A 20,056-nucleotide genomic window follows, 5' to 3' on the forward strand; every position below is an offset into this window, starting at 1 on the left:
TGTGTTGGAAAAGAACATCTTTTTACCGTTATCTCCGAATTTTGAATATGAAATTAATTGAAATTTTGTACAATTATAATTTATTTAATTACCTATCTACAGTACAAATTTCATTCATCTATCTCTTAAAACAAAAAAGTTATAACAAGTTGAAGTCGTGTCGCGTTTTCGTTTCATCTTGTTTCAAATCACTACGATACTAAAGAAGTTTTCACTTCAAAAAAAATACCATTAAGTATAAAATTAAAACTCAGCACGCTTAAAGTCAATTCAATTTATTTATTGCTTATAACTTTCTTTAAAAATTTCCTTTAAAAAAAAAATATGATTGCATTTTAACCAATCCATCTGAATTTGATATGTGACAAAATGAAAATATAATTAACGTGTTATTTGCGAAAAGCTTAAAATTTACTTTGAAATACAGTAACCTATTATAAAAAAAATCTCTTTTACACTGAACTGTAAATTGTGCTTTAAAACAAAGAAGAATGTAAAAAAATGTTCAAATAATTTCGAGCTCTAAGCACGAACAATCCAAAAGGTCAATCAAAAACAATTTATTTCTTAAATTTACCCAGGGTTATTTATTTTGACATGTGTCAACAAAAAAAATTTGATGCATGTGTGCTTCCAGTGATGTTGTTTTTTTTTTTCATTTTTAATTGACAGTATAAATTTATTCATAAATTCATGACACCGAATATTTAGATTTTTTTTTTTTTGCTTACTAAATTTTTTTTGTTTATAGTTTCATTTTCAATAGACTTTTGTCTGATTCGGACACTGCGGTTTAAAATGCTTTAAAAAAGAATCCTCTCTAACGACCATCATTTTTCACTCTGAATGCGGAAATGTAAATCGATATTTTCACACAATCTCTGAAAAGCAATGTCATAGAATAGAAATTAACCTAAAACCAGGGTAACTATGGCGTATACGTAACTTTTTTGTTTCCATTCATGTATCCTTTCCGATGTCAGTGGTTACAATCCCTTTTCTGTCTGTAGTATATATTGAAGGACAGAAAAGCCCATCACCATTATAATCATAATAAATTGAGGACATTTTGTGTTGAGCCATATCACTGGATCATTAATTTGATTTTGAAGTCATTACACAGAAAGAGAGAAGCTTTTGAGTTGAAAATTTTGCAATAATGTTCCAAGGAATCACCTCAAGGATAATGTATATTGTTCGAAACAGTTTTTGAAATCATTTATTTGTATGTCTCGAACAAGTTAGAGAGAGAGAGAAACACACTGTTTCATGAGAATATTTATAGTAAATTGGATTTCGTTACCCAGCGTTACCAATTTCAATTTTACTTTTGCGTGTGTTTCGAAGGACGATATCATCAATATTATTGAAGTTTTGCATTTACAAATACCACACACAACACACGACTTCTCTCCATATCGTCTTCGTCACTGGCTTTTGTGTAGCACACTAACGCTGTACAATATGCATTGTACTTCTCATAAATTATATTGTACATGACTTTGAATCTCTTACATTTTGGTTTCACTTAAAACCTCAATATCAAATGTGAATGACGATGCAGGGCGATTGTGTTGTGCATTGTGTTGTTTCCAAGGATTTCTTTAAGAATGTTGTATGAAATAATGTTGGCATATCGAGGTGGTCTTTCTCTCACTTTCCGCTCTGTGTCTTGACGGGGTTATTCGTTGAATTCGATGAAAATATAAATTGAAATTGTGTCATACAATGGTTTTTGGTTTCGAATTGTAGTTTTGTATAAAGGAGACAATGTGGTGTGTTGAAAATTATATTGTTCATGTTAAATTTAGCAGAGAAAGTGTGGGAATTCAAAACAAAAGGAGGACCTCATGGAATTTTAAAAATTTAGCTTTGAAGCTTTGTTGTTTTTGAATACATGTTTAACATTTAGAAGAGTCATAGTAAATATTGATTTAAAGAAGTATATTATGAGTTTATTGAGGGAAAAACATGACAAGAATATTATCGTTATTATCGTTTCACTATAATGCAATGGTTTGATTTATGTTTTTTAAACTTAATATTGTATTGGCTTTGAACAGGGTTGTAAAATATCAATTAAAAAAAAAAACATTTATTGCAAATAAAAAAAAATAATTGCATTGTAAAAAAAAAATGTCATTGCAACTGAAAAATATGTAGATTCATTGAAAATAAATTTTTTATTGCAACTAAATATATTCTGCATTAAAAAAATTTTGCCACCAATAAAAAATTTTCTGCATTGAAAAAAAAAAAAAAATGCAAAATACATTATATATACGTTAAACACTTCTTTTTCAATATTCGTCGATTTTTTTTACAATTTTTGGCTATTCGACAATGCATTAGCTATTTAAACCATAATATGTAAGGTCAAATAGCCAAAATTGTAAGAAATTCGACGAATATTGAAAAACAAAATATTTAATGCACAAAATATTTAATTGCAATAAAAATTATATTTTAAATGCAAATATTTTTTCTGTTGCAATAATACTTTTTCTATGCACATTTTTTATTATTTGCAAGAAATATTTCTTTCAATGCAGATATTTTCCAGTTGCAATATTCTTTTTTTGATTTTTTTTCAGTTGCATATTTATTTATAAAAATATTTTTTTAATGCAAAAATGTTTTATTTGCAATTAATATTTTTTTTTAAATTTATAATGGAAGACAAAAAAATATTTTTTATAACCGTGGCTTTTTCTTTCTTTCTTTTTTTTTATTATTTTAATATTCCTTTAATTTTATTTTTTTATTTTATTTTATTTTATTTTATTTTATCTTATTTTATTTTATTTTATTTTATTTTATTTTATTTTATTTTATTTTATTTTATTTTATTTTATTTTATTTTATTTTATTTTATTTTATTTTATTTTATTTTATTTTATTTTATTTTATTTTATTTTATTTTATTTTATTTTATTTTATTTTATTTTATTTTATCTTATTTTATTTTATTTTATTTTATTTTATTTTATTTTATTTTATTTTATTTTATTTTATTTTATTTTATTTTATTTTATAAAATAATCTATATTTCCTTTTATTATTTACTGAAAACCTTTTACTTTCAGGTTAAAAGGAAATCTCTTCAAAGTCCTAGACTTTAGAGACAAAAAAGTATAGAAACTTAAATTCCAAAGTAAAATGCCAAAGTTTTCAAAAATAATAAATTCAAGAACATTTTCTTTTTTTTTTTGTTCTTTAAAAAGATAACATTATTTGCAATTTTAATTACTTCACAGAAAAACAATGTTTGCTATTTCTCTATTGTCCTGTGAATCTTAAATATTTCTCCAAGTCAAAACTTTGTCCTTGATTTGTTTTTTTGTCAGCCTGAGAAGAGCCTGATAGTATCGACCCTTTCATTAAAATTATGACAAAAAATTTATATTGTGGTATAAATTAAATGAGAGATTTAAAAAATGAAAAAAATAAACATAATTGGGTATTCTCTCTTGAAATGTCCTTGAAAGGCTTGTGAATGTCCTTAATTGAAGTTAAACCATTATATAAATGTAATAAATTATGCTTTTAATTAATGGAATGAATGAAAATGTGAGAAAATGTGAAAGAATTTATCTTTTAAACATGAATTTAATTTATTTTCAAATCATTTTATCAAGGACGAAAGGATTTCAAACGTCTTTTTCAATCAATTTTGTCAAACCAGAATCTTTTTAGACAAATTCTTTTTCTAAATTTTATTTCATTGTTTTTTTCAAAGAAAAATAAAGGTAAGAAAAAAAAATCACAAGGGACATCTTCAGGATCCAGACCAATTATAAGGATATTCCTATTCAATGAGAAGGACAATTATTCTACCTAAGAAAAATATTCTCTCTCTAAGTCTTCGTATTGAAATAGTCCAGGACTCTTTTCCTTCATTCTTTCTTCGAAATCAATTAATTTGAGTAAGTGCTTGATGTATACCTACTTTGTTTCAATGTGATATCCTCTTTTATTTTTTTTAAATCCTTTTTTTCCTACATCCTATCTTGTGGGAGTACCTTCAACTTGATGTCCATTGAATTCTACTTATCGAAAGACGAAAAAAAAATTAAAACGGATGTAATAAATTCGTTGGGAAAGAAAAGAAAAAAAATCCTTTTTTTTTTTTTCTGAAGCAAGGAGCAGCAACATCCTGCAAGTATTCGCATCTTAAAAGAACTGCATCGTATTTATTCATTGGTATCAAGAAGATTTTTCTTCCTTTACGCTTAATCCGCTTCAACAAAGGATTCAAAATAAATCATTAAAATAAAAAACCGAGGAAATTTTAACTTCTTCTTTATATCCTGACTTCGTTCAGGATTTTTTCTTTATCTTTTCCTTTGTGCACTTAAAGAAAATTATTGGATAAGATATGAACATGAACAATGTTAATTATACATGAATGAATTTTCGACTGGAAAGCTACTGTGTGCTTTATGGTCTAGCTGGGAAGAGTTCAAGGACGATATTGGTTGAGTTTTATTTTATTTGCCTGATTTTATATTCATTAATGCTAGTGGTTCAACTATTTTGTTGATTTTATTTTTGAAGTTCAATTTAATATAAAATTAAAAAAAAAAAAAATACCATTTACCCTCAAAGGTCCTTTTTTACAATATTTTTCCCTCAGTGTGGTGGTTCTGTTAGATTAATTTAACAAGAATTTTTTTTCTTTCTTACATTGTACCTTACTCGTATAATGCTTGTCAATAGAAGCATATCAGAGGACACCTTGAAGTTTAACTATAACACAACATTCCTGCTAGAAGGATAACTATAAAATCCGATATTTCATTTTGTATCTTTTGTGTGTGTACTATAAAATTTTATCCTTGATCCAAATTAGCTAAACTTGAAGGATTTAACATCGTTTGACTTTAGTTTATTTGTATGTTTGTGTGATGTTGGTGGTATAGAAAAATATATAGAATTCGGAGAAGTAATTTTCCTTTTGGCTATATTCAAAGTTTTAAGTTTTAAAATATTATCCTTGGTTTTTTTAGTATAAGCACCTATATACATTTAATATTTTAATATGCTATGGATTTTACAAGGTTCTTAGAATGCGGAAAGGAGAGAAATTTAGTTTTTTGATATTTATTGAATTGGAGTTTTTGTTTTCAAGGTAATATGCATTTGATCTTTATAATTTTTTTGTATTAGATCCTTGAAGAGCTATAAGAGAACCTTCTGCATAAGACAATTACTTAATTTCATAAACTGTTACAAGGTATTTATTTATGACAGGAGCCCAATATTAACGATATCTATCATGACAAATATTGAAAAAGATTATTTTTCACTCAACGATTCTGATTCTAAAAATTTGTGTAATATTGCAAGTAGGGTCCTTCTTTTAAAATTAAAATAAAATGCACGACTGAATTGCACTTACTTGCTCTTATGATAAACGTAGTCTTTATCTTAAAGCTTTCTATGAAGAAAAAAAAAATAGGAAAAATAATATTTAATTAAATTCAAATAGCACGGTGTAACACTCAAAATATACACGGGCGGAGACCTATCACGTTTTGTAGAGTTAGTCGCACTGATAACGTAACGGTATTTAAAAAGTCCCTAACACCCCCAAAATCTGGATTTAGGGGCTAGAACCATTGAAAAAAATCTAGCTTCGTCAAATTTTTACCCATTTTCGATTTTTTTACAGTTTCTGATAGGAGATAAACATAATTTTTTAACAATGTATGAAACATGTAACTCGGTTAAACCAACTAGAATTTATGAACTGTCAACGTTCAAAAATTCCATTTTTTTCGTCATTTACCCAACTTCGACATCAAATTAAATTTCAATTTTCCCAAAAACTAGAAGACATAGAAACATATAGTTTTCACGGTTCGATAAGGAATCAATTGAGATAGTTTTCTGGGTGAGTAATTTTTTTTATTAAAATTCACAGTCTGGACAAAAGGAGGATAAAATGAGTTTAAAAAAATTTTGTTTGCCTATTTTTAACCATTGGTTATAATATATTGATTTAAAAATTAGAATTAAATGTACAATTTTGTCTTTCGGAAATGGTATCATTTATTACTGTAAGTGTTGCCGTTGTTTTTTAATAATTTTTTTTTATTTTGATAGTTTTTTTTTAGAAAACTGCAACACCTAAACGGGGGGAGATAGACGCCCCTCCCAAAGAAAAAAATGTTTGTATTGAACTCCTCTACAAAAACCCGTTATCAAATTCTGGCGCCCAAGTTATCCTACTATGTGCCAAAACAACATTTTTGTTCTATACCTAAAAGTTCGAATTTCTGTATCTGGGTTGAAATCGTAAAATTTTTTTTTCTAAGCCAATTTTAAACTGATTTTCACAAAAAATACCTCGTTTGATTTGGAAATAAATATTATTTTAGAATATATTTTTAAAACAGCATGTTGTTGTGAAAATATATACTTTAATTTGATGTCGAAGTTGGGTAAATGACGAAAAAAATTTAATTTTTGAACTTTGACAGTTCATAAATTCTAGTTGGTTTAACCGAGTTACATGTTTCATACATTTTTGAAAAGGTATATTTATCTTCTATCAGAAACTGTAAAAAAATCGGTAAAAAAAATGGGTAAGAATTTGACGAAGCTTGATTTATTTCAATGGGTTAAGGTAAAAAAAAAACGTTTTTGCCCCTAAATCCAGATTTTGGGGGTGTTAGGGACTTTTTAAATACCGTTTCGTAATCAGTGCGACAAGCGAAATAAATGTAGTTAGAAAACTGTGTTGGTAAAAATATTAATTGAAAAAAAATGCATTTGAAATAAAATAAATTATTTATTGCAACCGAAATGAATTTGCATTTAAAAAAAATTTGTTATAGAAACTGAAAATATTTGCAAATAAAAATTTTCTGCATTGAAAAACAAAATAATTTAATGCAAAATGTGTGTACCAAATTTTTTTTTTTATTTGTCGAATTTTGTCTATTTGACGTTATGTATGGTCGAATGCTTAAATTTTAAGAAACTCGACCAATATTTAAAAAAAAAAAAATATTTTATGCACACATTTTGCAATGCAATTTTTTTTCAGTTACAATAAATATTTTTTTTACAAATGCATTATAAAAAAATTATTTTCTGCAACCCTGCTTTTGATTTGGTTAAAATTTCAAAGGTATTTATAAGACAAAGCTATAAGAAAGAATTCAATACTTCAAAACACTATATTAAAATTACTAATAATAATAACTTTAAATCGCAAAAAAAATTCATTTTGTTTTTAAAGAAAAGTATGTAGTTAGCACATACAATATTAATTAATTCAATGGATGTCTTAAAGCCAAAAAACCATTTATGACATTTTTATCCTTTTTCTAAAATTGAACTTTTGAAAGTTTTTGAACTTATGAATTCAACATTTCGAAAGCTACAAGAACTTTACTTTAATATTTTATATTTTTACCACGTGTTTAAATAATGCGGGTGTCAAAAAATTAAAATTGTTAAAATTAATTTTTCTAAGATAAAGGTCAATCATTTGGTAGTTTTTCATGGAAAGTTTTCCGGGAGTTTTGAAAATTGGTAATTTTTTAAATGCAATGTGCTCTTTTCGAATTTCAACCTTGTCGTCTCATATTATGGCCACCTGCAACCTTTTTATATAAATCAAAGTTAAAACATCGGATGGTGGTTACGCGTTAAATCGATTTATCGTGTTTTAGTTTGAATTATTATTTTTTTTTTTTTGACCAAAACCACTTTTTCCCTTCCGTAAGCGAGTAGTCCTCTTATTATAATTTTTAAACAAATTTCAAGTTCAAGGTTCAACCTTTTTTCATTACTCTATTCAACATAATTGACAATATTGACATTACTTTTCTAGGAAAATTATTTTCCCTATCTTCTCCTAAAAAATAAGTTCCTTGATACCATACCAACCAATTAAATGGAATTTTCAAAAAAATATTAAACATTATGAATTTAATTCGTAAAAGGAATTAGTTCTGCATCATAATCAAATTCCAATAGAATTATTACATCACAAACAACTACTGATAAAGTAATTAGGAATATTTGTATTATTTGTTCGTAATTTATTTGAACCCTTATTATACGATGATTTCGTGTATATAGAGACTTTACCATTTATAAATTTGTAACAATTAACACCTGCAATTAAAACGCCACACATACGATTTCCTTTTGTGATGGAAATTTCCGATAAATGGAAAGTTATTGCATGCCTAGGCAATTATTTTTTTTGTTTTATTTTATTATTTTGCATGTTTCCATGTGTAGTGGATATGAGCAAAATTCAAGGCATTACCTACGTATTTATGAGATTTTGCACACATGCGATAAAAAAAAAATCGATAAAACTCATGGAAAATAAAATTGAATTGAAAGTATAATAGTATTTCAATTGATGCAGTACTAATTTAATAGTATTAACTTTATGTATGGACAAACAAAATAAAGAGGATGAATAAAGTATCTCTAGACCAGTTTCGGGTCCTTGAATAGGTACGTCGAAACCCCTTCATTAACGTGGAACATGGTAAAGTTTTTAGTAATCAAATGACCAAAAAATGCCTATATTATATAATTTAACCTTGCTGGAAACAAGTATTATAAATGCATATAAAAGAAAAGGACATACACATCAGAAGTGCATGTCAAAAATACAGTGTTATTGGATCAAATAAATGAATGTCAAGGTTTTTAACAAACGATGTTATGGCGACTTATGGTTATTAAAATCAAAAGAAGAAATGCTATATTGTGTTGAACAAGAACATTGACGCTGATAAATTTAGTTTTGTTGATCCATGGATGACCAACTTGGTCACCATAGAAATTAAATTTAAAGAATTGAACTAGTGTTGTAAAAGAAAAGAAACCATAGCTCATTCAAAATTATATTGGCCATTGGTTCAAAGAGAAAACATTTTTTGGCATTTAAGCATTTAGCCTCCCAGAAGTGAACAAAATTTCTTATCTTTTCCATTGTAACGGCTGTGGTACAGTTATTTCCTTATTTATTAAAAATAGTTTCAACAAATAATGTATTTAGCATATTTTTAAAATCACAGTTTGTTAATGTTATCAATATTTTAAGATTTAAGAAAAGATTTTGTTAAGTTTTGCAGTGAGCATTTATCTGAGTGAAAAATATAACGGGTGTGATATATTTTTGTAACGGAAGAAATTGTATGAAAAATGGTTTTTTAAAATATTCAAATACTTAATACAACCAAATAAGGCATAAAAATAAAGTAAATCACGGATTGGATACTATCAGAAATTAACTTACTATCGGGAACCCTTTAAAATATAAGTACAATAACCAAAGTATGTTTATGGGTGAATAGGTTTTTCAAGGTATTATGTCTTTTTTTTTTGAAGAATCAGGGTTTTTAACGAAAATAAAGAAATTCGAATGTTTAATATAATTAAAAAATCTACAACTTTTATCATATTCATTTTTGGATGTAACCTCAAAAAAAATTCAAAAAAAAATTCAAAAACATTTTTTTTTATTTTTAACAAAAATAGTTGATTTTTATAAGATTTATAAGATTTTCATGTTACAGGTAAGTTTTGTTTTTTGATTTCCATGTTACAGGTTAGTTAGATTTTTGATTAAAGAAAAGCATTAATTTATAGATTTCTTAAAGTTTATTTTTTAATAAGCAAGATTAAATAAAAAATCTTTCAGAACCTTTCAGAATACAAAAACTTAAATAATATGGAAAAATTACCTAATAAAATAGTCGGATTTCTTAAGAAAATAAATTTTATCTCGGTTATTTATGGAATATTCTCAACAATGTTATACCATTTTTTTGAAAAGAGAATTGAACACACCAACTTTTAAGGTAACTTGCTGAAACATCTTAGTGCATTTTTTTTACACTACGATTCATTGAATTAGAGTCATGTAAAATTTTTTAGTACATAGTTGGGCAAAAAAGTAATATTTGCTTTAAAAATGATGCAGCTGAGTTAAAATTTTTGAATGCATTTGATAGCAGGGTTATTCAAGGCTCCGTAACAAAAGAAAAAAATGAGAAAAATTAAGATTTGTAGTCAGGGCACATGAAAAACCGTCACAAGGTGACCATTTTTTTGATTTTTTTTTCGAATGCCCATAACTCACACAATATATGGCTGCGATTTTTTTTATTATTTTTCTGATAACTGTCACCACCTACCCTATCTACCGTTTTCGTTTCGACGTTGACTTTTGGGACACCCTGTATATCAAGTTATGCATTCGTACAAAAAAAAAGTTGAGATAACATTTTTCCATGACATTACTATGATAGAGAATGCCAAAAAAGATGGTCCCGGAAGTCCGTCTGTCTGGTACTAACTGTTGTTTGCGTGATTTTAATTTTTTTTAAAAATTGATCCAGTTTTCATATTTAACATTTTAAAAGGGGTTTTTAAGTGGAAATGGGACAATGTAAATTTTTGAAAATGTAAAAATATTGTGATGAATTTTTTAAGTTTTTTTTTTCAAGTTGACTTTCAACGCTTTTTAAACACTGAATTCACTCAGCAATTTTTATTAATCATTGAAAATTTAAATTTGAAACCAGCTTGTGAGAAAAAACCGTTATCACTTTGATTGGGGTTATTTTGAAAAAATATTTCTTAAGAAATTATAACAGTTTTATCACCCCAATTATTTGGAACAATGGTTAGAACATTTTTTAATGAAACACAACACATACAAAATAAAAACAGCTTTTAAAACTTTCAAAAAATGATATTTTCAAATATTTAAAAATTTGGAAACAATCCGGAAAATATCAATAACAATCTAGAATGGCTTTAAAAAAAAAAAAAAAACAACAATTTAAAAAATTAGGTTTAACTTCACACACCGTACTAAAGGTGCATGGAAGATGAGCAATTACAAAAAAATTGGGAACAAATAAAACCATGTACATGTACACATTTCTTTCTAGCCATACTGTGCTTTGGCTACCAAAAATGAATGAATTCAAAGCTTATTTATTATACAATGTAAGAAAAACACAAACAAACCATGTTATTTGTATAACTTATTATTGTGGCAGGTCAATTTTAGTATGAACCAAATAAATTAAATATGGAGGCATGCAAACCGGTTCAATTGTTGTAAGTTACACAGTTTTCTTTTGTTTTGGTTTTTTTTTTTTCTTAATTTAAATTAAAATTTCTTTTTTTTTTTTGTTGTTCACCTTTCGTAAGTTGTTGTCAACATTATTTTGTTGGCTTCCGTTTGTGGAAAAATGCTCTGTTGTTTAAACTTATAATGCACCAAAGCACACACACACGTTTGCGAAGACCACTTTCTCACTTAAAAGATATCACAAAAATAATCATAAACCTCTTCTCAATGACGTCAACAAAACAACTCAACTATAAGACGGGGTTAACAAAAACTAGAGAGGGTTGATGACAAAATGAATAAATATTCCCTCTAAGGACTAAAAGAGTTATAAACACGGTTGTACGAGAAAAATTGCAAAAGGATATCACAAAAGTTTGCTATGCTTTTCTGTTTTCGCGAACTTTTTTTTTAATATAATTATTCACTTCAAGAGAAATAAACAAAACAAACAGAAAAAAAAATAGTAATGAATTTTTCATTAAATTCTCATTAAATAGTTACGATATTATAAATGCGATAAAATTGACACGACAAAATGTGTGTAAAGTGTAACCAAACGACAACAACCAATATCTTCCACCGACCGTCCGCACGTGTCTTGGCTCTAGCGTGAACTGTAATATCGTTGTCGTTTTTTTTTTGCTTTGGAACAAAAAAAAGTTGAGTCTAGAAAAACTGCTAATAAAAAAAAAAAAAAAAAAATTGACATTATGTTTATGAATAAGTATCTAGATACTTGAAAGTGAGTACGCCAAAGAAATTCACCATGTGCCAATTTATATTAGAAGTATACTACGCGCTACTTATCATTTAAAAAGGCGCATAGTGGGATGCGGTATATAGCCGGTAGAGGTACCTAATTCATTCACTGAGTCAAGTGTAGCGGCGCGGCAGCAGTGCACATGTATGTCGTCTGATGTCGTGCTTTTTCATTCGACTAATCACTTACTATCACTTTTCATCATTTAAGTTGACTACTTTATTAGCCCCGAGTTTTTGAGCGTGAAAGCAAGCAATATAGACAGACAGTAGGTAGTTATTATGGATGGGAAATTATTATTAGGTTGTTGGATATTTTAGTGAAAGAATACCAAAACATTAATAGGGCTTGAATGGCATTGTAAAAATAAAAAAAGAGAGACATAATGAATGGAAATTTTTTGGGTGCATTTTTTTAAGGTCAACCTTTATTGAGTGTGTTAGGGTGACCAGACCGGATGGTTTATCAAAAGTAGGTATATACTTTAATGTTAGTTAACTACCACTGTCTTAGTGGAAACTTAAAACCTTCAGGAAAAACTTGTAGGTAAATCAATTTAATTTTGAACCGCCTATGATTTTAGCTGAAACTAGCAAACTTATTAAATATTCAGCTGAAGTTGGTAGATTTTTGCTGTTATTATTGAATTTTCAGCAGAAACTGTTGAATTCTCAACTTAAAGTAGTATAGATTTCTGCTTAAACTATTAAATTCTTAACCAAAATTGTTAGATCTTAGCTAAAATTTTGAGATTTTATCAGGAACTTTTGAATTCTCAGCTGAAATTGATTGATTCATGAGATTGGTATAAGTAGATGAGATTGATTTTTAATTTTATGCTAAAATTTCTAGAGTTTCGCATAAACTTTCGTATTAAATAAGTTTCATAAACTAAAAAAAAAGGAGGTTGTCTGTAAAGCCGATTTACGGACGATGATTTTACGTGATAACGTCGTCAGAAAACAGGTTGTGTGCTTTTGTTTAAAATGAGTCAATTGAAGCGTTTACTTATTTCAAACAATCATAATTTACAAGAAAAAGCCAAAAAAAAATATCTTTTTTATTTTCTGATTATATTAATTTTTTTTATTTTACTTACAAAAAAAATTATGCAATTTAAAAGCCAAGTATTTCTTCTTAAGAATAAAACCATTTTTAAATTTTTACAATGCGCAAAAGGTATAAAAATAATTTATGGAAAACAGTTATTTTCATCAAAAAAAGCAAAAAAAAAAACATGAATTTTTATCTTCTCACGTCATTAATTCCATTTCTTCCCTAACAACCTATAGGTACACAATTTTATATCATCTGAAAGCTTATTGTCTTAGCTCAAAATATATTTATCGATCAGGTCTATGAGACATCTACAAAAAGAGCTAGAATTTTTTGAACTCGATCAAATTTCATTAAAAAAAGCAAAAAAAAAAAACATTTATTTTTATGTTCTCAGGCTATGGAATCAATTTTTTTGTTTGACCATGTGAAAGCTTATTATTTCACCTTTCATATGACGTATCAATTTCATTTCAAAGATGCCTACAAGTGAAGTTAGAATTTTTTAAAGTCAAGCATGTCGAATTTGCAGACTGTGTTGTTGGTCTACCGTTATGTGTGATATACCAAATGAAAGGTAATTGTATCAGGATGCTCATAAAATTTTAATAAAATTTCTATCTGCTCTTGGTCAAAAGTTATAACCTGTTGAATTCTAAAATTTTATTTTACCGTTATCTCAAAATCATGTTTACTAAAATGATTGAAATCGCACACATATAGTCGTAGTCATGGTCTATCACTACTCTATATATTTTATTCCTGTATCTATTAAAGAAAAAAAGATAAAAAGAAAAAACGATGAAAATCGGTTAAAAACGGCCAAAAAACGTGTTTTTTAAAAAACTTGTTACTTCCGTTATTCAGTCAAAACTCACTAAACGATTCCAAGTTTTTGCACATGTATGCATAGGTCAAAACCTCCTATAAGTTTAAATTTTTTGAAAACTCCAAAAAAGAAAGCTAAAAATCAAAAATTACCCCTAAAAAACAAGGTGTTTTTCAAAAATTCATATTTCGAAACGCAGAGTGTTGGAAAAAAATCCGTATCAGAAGCCTAATTTTTTTTCAGTCATCTTTCACCTAGCATCTTTAGAATTGTCAAAAAAAAATTCCTTTATCCAAAATCATCATTTTGTCATAGCCTTAACACGTGTACAGCGTTCAAACAAAACGTTATAGCTTAGTTTAAACATTTTTTCTTAAATGCAGTTATTCTTCAATTCTCTACGACTTCTCGTTTAGATTTTAGCCCAAATTTCATCTTTCCGTTTAACCCCTGTTTACCCTATTAAATGACGGAAATTTTAAAAATCCCTCATTTGGATTAAGCTCTTTCAAATAGGTAAGCTATAGAAGATTTTTGTAACTCTAATAGTTTATTTAGAGTGTAACGTTAGAAAATGGCGTCACTTTTTTGTGGTGGCTGCCATGGTTCATTGATTTATAAGACATTATCACGTCAAAAAAAAACTAGTAAATCTTTACCGAAGGTCTCTACTGAACGCTACTATATTTGTAAATTTCAGACTTGACTGTAAAATTCCAAAATGGAACTATTCACGAGCCAAATCATGTTCCATTTTTGGAAATATTCCTTTTATAATTTTTTTTTTATCAAGAAATTTCGTGCTACTTATTTTTTTCCACTTGAAGTTCGAAGTCGAAGCTCAAAGCATATTATATTGTCCTTAATGCTAACTATGGCTTCCAAACTGGTAAATTTTAGCTGAAATCTCCCAAAATTTCAAACCAAAACTGTAATATTTGTATTGAAACTGAGAAATCTCAAATTACATACAGTCATAACTAATAACAAGGTAAAACTGTTGAACCGATTGCTCACACAACACACATAGTGTTTCGCCAGGTTCATGTGATAAAACCACATCTTTTTTTTTAGAACAGAATCAGCAGCTATTACCAGATCTTTCAACAGATCAGTTTGGCTGCCTGGGGACGTTCTCATTGAATGGTAGTGTCTTTCCATGGAATTGAAGACCAATCAATAGTTGTTGGTATTTAAGTAAAGGAGAACATTTATTTTCAATGAAAGCATAACCAAGGAAACCGATTTAAAGGTTCAAAATTTTTTTATCGGAAGAGTTTGTGCACTGTTGCAAATTTTGGCGAACTAAAATTTATGTTTAATATGAGGTTACACTAAAATTTTATATGAATTTAATGGGTTGGGGTCAAAATTCTGCCGGGGTCAAAATTCTTTTGTCAAAATTCTGCTTTCAAAATTCTGCTTTACAAAATTCTGCTTTCAAAATTCTGCTTTTCAAAATTCTGTTTTTCAAAATTCTGTGTTTCAAAATTCTGCTTTTCATAATTCTGCTTTTCAAAATTCTGCAAAAAATTAAAAAAGGGTTTGGAAAATGTTAAAAAACGCGCGCTTTTTAACATTTTCCAAACCCTTTTTTAATTTTTTGCAGAATTCTGTAAAATCATCTTTTTGAAAAATTATCTGCTTATTTGATTACTAAGCTACATAATTTGTCATTTTTTAAATGCGAATTAATTTTTGTTTTATAAATGAATAAATTTGAAAATATTAAGAAAAGGTTTTTAATATTAAACATTTCCGAAAATAACTAAAAATTTATTAATTTATCAAATAAAGATGAATATTCAAATTTTGAATAAGAAAAGGAATGTACAACATCGGTTCCAATTAGTATACATATTTTATTTGAAAGAAAGTCAGTATATGCATTTCAAAAAATATTTGCGACACTTTAATAAAAAAATTTAGGAAAGTACCAATGTTGAATTACATTAATGAGGTGTATTTTTCTTTAGCCAGCGCATATGCTATAAAAAAAAACAGAATTAGCAGAATTTTTTTGTTCAAATATAATGCTGGCAGAATTTTGAAAAGCAGAATTTTAAAAAGGAGAATTTTGAAAAACAGAATAAAAAAAAAACAGAATTTTGAAAAACAGAATTTTCGCTGAAAAAGCAGAATTTTGAAAAGCAGAATTTTGAAGCCAGAATTTGGACCCGATCCCGAATTTAATACTTTGAATTTATTAAATTTTTGAAAATAATACAAGATTTATTGAAATTTTATATTTTGTAAATTAAAAAAACAAGGATGTTTTGTTATATTATAAAGTTTTAAGTTTTTAAGTCAAGCTGAAACAAGGCTAATAACAAACTAAATGAGCTATAACAAAAATAGTCAAAAAATCACCAAAAATTAGTCATCAAAACTGGAAATATCTAAACTATAACAGTACACTTCCTTTATTTAATTAATTTTGCGAAGTTTTCCAGAATTTTTTTATCGAAAAGAATAGTGCCATTCATATTTCTTTATTATATCAGGAATTTATCAAATTTCAAAGAAAATCTTAAACAAATTGAATTTCGAAAGCCATCAATTTTGTCGTTCTTTTTCGTACAATTTACTTTTTGAAATTCGTCAACGGAAAGCGTTAAAGAAGTTATAGGAATGATTTTATTGATAAAAATTCCATTTTTGAAAAAAAAAACTTAATTACTTGAATAGTCTACCTCCAACATTTTTAAAGTCTTAAAAAAGATAAACTCTGTTTTTTTTTTATTTACAGAATAATTAATAATGTTTTAAGTAATAATTTTGTGAAATGTATCAGTGTACTGGCTTATAAAAATGAACAAATTTCATGGTATACTTCCACCACGCTGGATATCTAGCTAGCACTGCTGTAACGAGTGATACAACGACTCATTGAAACTTATTTTGTCAAACGTGTTTGTTTTCCACTTTTCAATTAACAATAGTTTATATTAATAAATTCATATAAATGTTGGTCACCCTACCTATGGTTAAATGAAAACAACCCACGCTTACCTACCATTTTTATTTATGAAGTGCACTTGGTCAAGTTTGAAAATGTTTTTTTTTTTTTTTTTTTTTTTTGTATTATTATGTCAGCATTGAGTTGGTATAAATTTGTAGCGGCGCTGTTATAAATATTAAATTGTCAGACATTTTTTTTTATTGTGGTCCTCTTAAAATAAGCTTAGTAATAATTTTATCATTTGAGGCTAACGATCTCTTTTTTTTTTTATTAATTTTCGAGTGGGTGAATTTCTAAGAGTGCGAACAAAATCATAAATTCAAGTGGAGGAGTTTCAATCATTATCTTATTTGGGCAGTCATTAAATTTTATTTTATTTGGGTTATTTTGTGTATTTTCATAAAAGAGGTCTACAGACAAATTTTATACAAGAACATGTAAAAATATGTAGGCTTAAATGATACCTACATGATTGCTGTCTGCTTAGGTGAATTAGTGATACATTTTAATACCTATAAACAAGTTCTAAAAAAAAGATAAATTTTCTTTTACATTGTACATTGCCTATAGGCAAGTAGTATTAAGTAATTTTTTCACTGCTATATTCAGATTATTGAATTCTTCTAAAATTTAATTTTAAGCTCTAATTAAAACTAAAACTGCATTTATAAATGAGAAATACAAAAAAAAAATGTTAAACATACGCCCCAGTGACCCATTATGATCATAGTTCTTTTCGGCATTTTTTCACTTTATATGATTAAAGCATCAAATTGAAGCTAATTTTATTTTATTTTCAATTCGTGATGCGTATATTATTTTAATTCCTGGAAGTATTTTTTAATATGTTCAATGAAAAATAAGATATTTTTATCAGAGAAAAAAGTTAAATTCCCTTAGAGGCTACAAAATAAGCCTTATTCATGAAATATTTTTTTAATAAATTAAAAAAAAAAAAACATTAATGAAACTTTATACAATGGGTGGAATAAGCTTGCCTACACCTGAAGATACATAATTTGTAAATGATAACAGAATGTGTTGTGTTAATAATATTTTCTTTTAGGGCTTAAAATATTTTTCTTATTGATTACTTTTGTTCCAAGAACAAATAAGTCTTCTTAATGAATGTGTACCATTTTAATAAAGTCAATTTTCTAGAATTTCAAAATTAAAAATAAATAAAATATCTTCTTTAACAAGTTCAAAATTTCATAAGCTTTTGTATTTTTGCAATTTTCAATTTATTAAAGTTAAGCTGTCAGAAACATTTTTTTTAATCTTTCAATAAGTTAACAAAAATTATATATAAATGAGAGCAAAAGAAATGAAAACATCAAAGTATCAAAAACATTTCATTTAAAAAAGTTTTAACTTTCTAAGGTAGGTGTGTATGTCAGTAAGTTAGAAAAAGAAAGAAAAAAAACTTGAAGGTGATATCAGCCCATTTTATTTCTTTTCTGGATATCAAGGAACTACGAAAGAAACTTATATGTATGTACGTATTTTTTAAAAACAGAATACTCATTCAAGGACGATAAAAAAGTTTCTTCGCAGGTGGTGAGAGACAATTTTAAAAAAGGTGAAGTTACCTTGACAATAAGTTCAAAAAAATGACTCATCAAGTGAGGAAAGTTGTTTATTTGGAAGGATGGAAAAAGTGTTATCTCACTGATTCGATTCAAGATTACATTTTGCAATAGTTACTTACTTCAATTAAATAAAGACATGTAGAATTGTTTCAGATATATAAAAAGTAGAGTTTAATAGGGTACTTGAACAAAAACAAAAAAAGAGCGTTTTTTTCTACCTATTTCATTCATAAAAAACGAAGAGGAAACGAAAGGGTACATCACAAAAATTAAAATAATTTTCTTTCCATTTTGTTTCTTGAAGTCTAAATTTATACCTTGCGAATTGCTGAAGAGAAGGGTGGAACAATAAAATTTAAATTTTATACATTCGTGGAAGAATTGAGGAGCTGATTTCCAAAACCAGCTATCGGAAAAAAATCGGAAAATGAGATATGCATGTCATTTTTTAGGTCTTTTCAATCAAAAATAATTTTCTAAAAAGCACACAGAGATATTTATTCAATGTCAAAAAAAGATTTTATTTCCAAAATAGCCTATTGAACACCAAATGTTTTTTCCAAAATGGCCTATGCACAATGTTCTTTCCAATAAGGCCTCTTCAGTATAAAAAATAACAATTTTGGCGTATGATAAAATGCCACATTACGATGATGGAGGAGTTACAAAAGTAGTTTACGGTCTAACGATTTTAATTAAATTTTGTGTACCTACTTAAGGGTTTTAGTAAATAATATTAAGAATCTGTGTTTTTAGTTTTTCTCAAAAATTTGGATAATGGAAATGGCGTTGTGGTTTTTTGCGAAAATTGACTTATTTTTTTAGCTTATTTCGTACCAATTTTTTGCAAAATTTGCAGACTGTTAGTTCTTATCATTTAAAAAAATTAAATATAGAGCTATAGAATAACAAAATTAGGCACTCCAAACTACGAAAGCAAGTACATGCGATCCAGAAACGCATTTTAATTAATTTATTTTGTTCTTTTTCGTCGGCTACAGGAAAAAGAAAAAAATATTTTAATAAAGAAAGGTCACGAAATAAGGAAGAATTTACGCATTTTAATTCAATTTCATTTTTAAAAATTTATTTTGTTATAAACTTAAATACTGATTGATAAAGGTTTATTTACAAAAAATTAAAAAAAAATTGTGATTTTACCTGCAAAAGAAGATTTTTTAATAGTTTTACTTCCAAAAGAAGACATAATTCAATTACACTTCCAAAAGCAGATATACCTACTTTTTAATAAGGATTTTTCCATATAAAGACTTAAGATATATTTATTTTGAAAACTTTAATTTTATTAAAATTTCGTAAAGAATAAATTTGTAGAGGATTATTTTGCTCTATATCTTCTGTATTACGAAGTAAAGGTTTTTTGCATTTTACTCAAAACTACCTTCAGGTCAGATAGCTGGTTTTGGAAATCACTTCCTCAATTATTGAAGAAACGTTTTCAAAATTAGAATAAAAATATGTCTATACAAAAAAATTACAAAAAATGTTATTCTACAAAAAAAAAAAATTAAGGAAAGTATTTAATTATACTTTTTGAAGTAGTTTTTGGGAGCTTCGATCTCGGTAAATATAGGTTGTATTAATAAAAAACATACAATTCCTTTTTCCCAGAAAAACAACATCTTAAATAGATTTTAGCTAAAAAAAAGTATGCAATTTGATTTGAAAATGTGTTTTAAAGAAAAATAGTTTTTTTGTAAATAATTTC

At 26.8% G+C, this 20,056-nt stretch overlaps 1 protein-coding gene across 5 annotated transcripts in view; it reads right to left on the reverse strand.

Annotated features, from left to right (window-relative positions):
- The window catches only part of LOC129912507 (cytosolic purine 5'-nucleotidase), a 120,312-nt gene that overhangs the window by 50,421 nt on the left and 49,835 nt on the right, over nt 1–20,056 (reverse strand). Inside the window, exon 1 of one of the 5 annotated variants that reach the window (XM_055990783.1) lies at nt 11,196–11,371. The exons of the other annotated variants lie outside the window; for them this stretch is intronic. Within the exon in view, the coding sequence (XP_055846758.1) occupies nt 11,196–11,218 (23 nt within the window). The 5' untranslated portion in view covers nt 11,219–11,371. Of the gene's footprint in view, nt 1–11,195; nt 11,372–20,056 lie in introns of those variants that run through there. 5 annotated transcript variants of the gene reach the window in all.

This window comes from Episyrphus balteatus, chromosome 2 (assembly GCF_945859705.1).
Source record: "Episyrphus balteatus chromosome 2, idEpiBalt1.1, whole genome shotgun sequence".
Classification (NCBI taxonomy): domain Eukaryota; kingdom Metazoa; phylum Arthropoda; class Insecta; order Diptera; family Syrphidae; genus Episyrphus; species Episyrphus balteatus.